Genomic DNA, 2,482 nt, shown 5'->3' with positions numbered 1-2,482 from the left:
ACCCTTCTTAATATAGTATTGCTATTAGGAGCAGGAAACATAACAAGCTTTCACAACACACAATATACAAAATGATAAGACAGAGGAATTCTCCCCAAAAGAAAGATCCAGAAGAAACCACAGCCAAGAATTTGCTCAAAAGAGATATAAGCAATTTATCTGAACCTGAATTTAGAACAACAGTCATAAGAATACTAGCTGGGGGGCGCCTGGGTGGCACAGCAGTTAGGCATCTGCCTTCGGCTCAGGGCGTGATCCCGGCATTATGGGATCGAGCCCCACATCAGGCTCTTCTGCTATGAGCCTGCTTCTTTCTCTCCCACTCCCCCTGCTTGTGTTCCCTCTCTCGCTGGCTGTCTCTATCTCTGTCGAATAAATAAATAAAATCTTTAAAAAAAAAGAATACTAGCTGGGCTTGAAAGAAGCATAGAAAACACCAGAGAAACCCTGGCTGCAGAGATAAAAGTCCCCAAAACTAGTCAGTTCAAAATAAAAAATGCTATAACTGTGATACAAAACTGACCAGATGTAATCACAATGATGATGGAAGAGGCAGAGGAATTGATAAGTGATATACAAGATAAAATTATGGAAAATAATGAAGCTGAAAAGAGGGAAAGAGAACTATTAGATCATGGAGGGAGACTTAGAGAACTCAGGGATTTCACAAATTGCAATAATATCCATATCATAAGAGTGAGAGAAGAATAAGAGTGGGGGAAAGGGGAGCATAAGGTTTTTTTTTTTAAGTTAAAAATTGAGTTACCCTATGATCCAGCCATTGCACTACTGGGTATTTACCCCAAAGATACAGATGTAGTGAAGAGAAGGGCCATATGCACCCCAATGTTCATAGCAGCATTGTCCACAACAGCTAAATCGTGGAAGCAGCCGAGATGCCTTTCAACAGATGACTGGATTAAGAAGTTGTGGTCCATACATACAATGGAATATTACTCAGCTATCAGAAAGAATGAGTTCTTGGGGCGCCTGGGTAGCGCAGTCGTTAAGCAGCTGCCTTCGGCTCAGGGAGTGATCCTGGTGTTCTGGGATCGAGTCCCACATCAGGCTCCTCCGCTGGGAGCCTGCTTCTTCCTCTCCTGCTCCCCCTGCTTGTGTTCCCTCTCTCGCTGGCTGTCTCTATGTCAAATAAATAAATAAAATCTTAAAAAAAAAAAAAAGAATGAATGAGTTCTCAACATTTGCTGCAACATGGAGCACTGGAGGAGATAATGCTAAGTGAAATAAGTCAACAGGAAAGGAAAGCCAAGATGACAGATTTTGATCATTACAAAGTCATGAAAGCAAAGAAAATGAGGAACAGAATAATCAAGCTTGAAGTTAGGAAGCTACAAACAGCAGCTCTCCTGAAAGTGTCTCCTAAAAAAGCACCTGCTGTTAAGGGTGTAGCTGCAGCAGCTGCTGCTGCTGTGAAGGTTCCAGCCAAAAAGATGGCCACTGCGGGCAAAAAGGCTCCAGCCCAGAAGGTTCCTGCCCCGAAAGCTGCAGGCCAGAAGGCAGCACCTCCAAAGGCTCAGAAGGGTCAGAAAGCTCCAGCCCAGAAAGCACCTGCTCCAAAGGCATCTGGGAAGAAAGCATAAAAAGCATAAGAGGCTATTAAAAACAATAATAAAGGTTCTTTTTGACCAAAAAAAAAAAAAAAAGCAAATTATAGCCAAGAGCTTCCTAATCTGGAGGGAAAAAAAAGGCATTTAAGACCAAGAATCATTCAGAACTCTGCTCAAAGTCAACAAAAACAGATCAACACCAAGACACATCATAGTGAAAATTGAAAAATACAAAGATAAGTAGAAAATTCTGAGAACAGCTAGGGACAAAAGGTCCTTAATCTACAAGGGTATACACATAAGATTATCAGCAGACTTGTCCACTAAAAGTTGACAGGCCAGAAGACAGTGGCAGGAAATGTGCTGAATGGGAAAAATGTGCTGTGACGAGCACTGGATGTTATATGCAACTAATGAATCGTTGAACACTACATCAAAAACTAATGATGTATTATATGTTGGTTAATTGAACATAATAAAAAAATGATATACCCTTGGTCATACTAATCAAAAAGGAAAGAAAAGGGATTTGAATAGATAAAGTCATGAAAGAAAGATGAGAGTTCACAACCAACACCACAGAAATACAAGTGATTAAAAGAGAATACTACAAAAAATTGTATACCAACAAAGTAAGGAATCTGGAAGAAATGGACAAATTCCTAGAAACATACATACTACCAAAACTGAAAAAGGAAGAAATAGAAAATTTGAACAGATCCATAACCAGGAAAGAAATTTAATCAGTTGTCAGGTTTGGCCAGCAAACCTTGAGGCGGTAAATGAAAAGATTACTCCAGACACCTTAGGAGGAGAAAGGAAAGGGCCTGGGGACCAGCTGCTCCAGTGGTGAAAGGTCCCGAGCCAGACCCTGCCTCCACCTTTATTGTGAATATTATCAATACAACAAAGGA

The 2,482-nt window shown here is 40.7% G+C and overlaps 1 protein-coding gene across 1 annotated transcript; it reads left to right on the top strand.

Annotated features, from left to right (window-relative positions):
- Positions 1-1,198: 1,198 nt before the first annotated feature.
- Positions 1,199-1,647, top strand: LOC103676702 (60S ribosomal protein L14-like). The gene has a single exon (XM_040620671.1). It carries the CDS (start codon positions 1,233-1,235, stop codon positions 1,599-1,601), a length of 369 nt encoding a protein of 122 aa, XP_040476605.1. The 5' UTR covers positions 1,199-1,232; the 3' UTR covers positions 1,602-1,647.
- Positions 1,648-2,482: the final 835 nt, after the last annotated feature.

The sequence above is a fragment of the Ursus maritimus genome, unplaced genomic scaffold, assembly GCF_017311325.1.
Source record: "Ursus maritimus isolate PB19 unplaced genomic scaffold, ASM1731132v1 scaffold_35, whole genome shotgun sequence".
NCBI lineage: Eukaryota > Metazoa > Chordata > Mammalia > Carnivora > Ursidae > Ursus > Ursus maritimus.
Note: the sequence above shows the minus strand (reverse complement) of the source record. Positions and strands in the feature narration are given on the sequence as shown.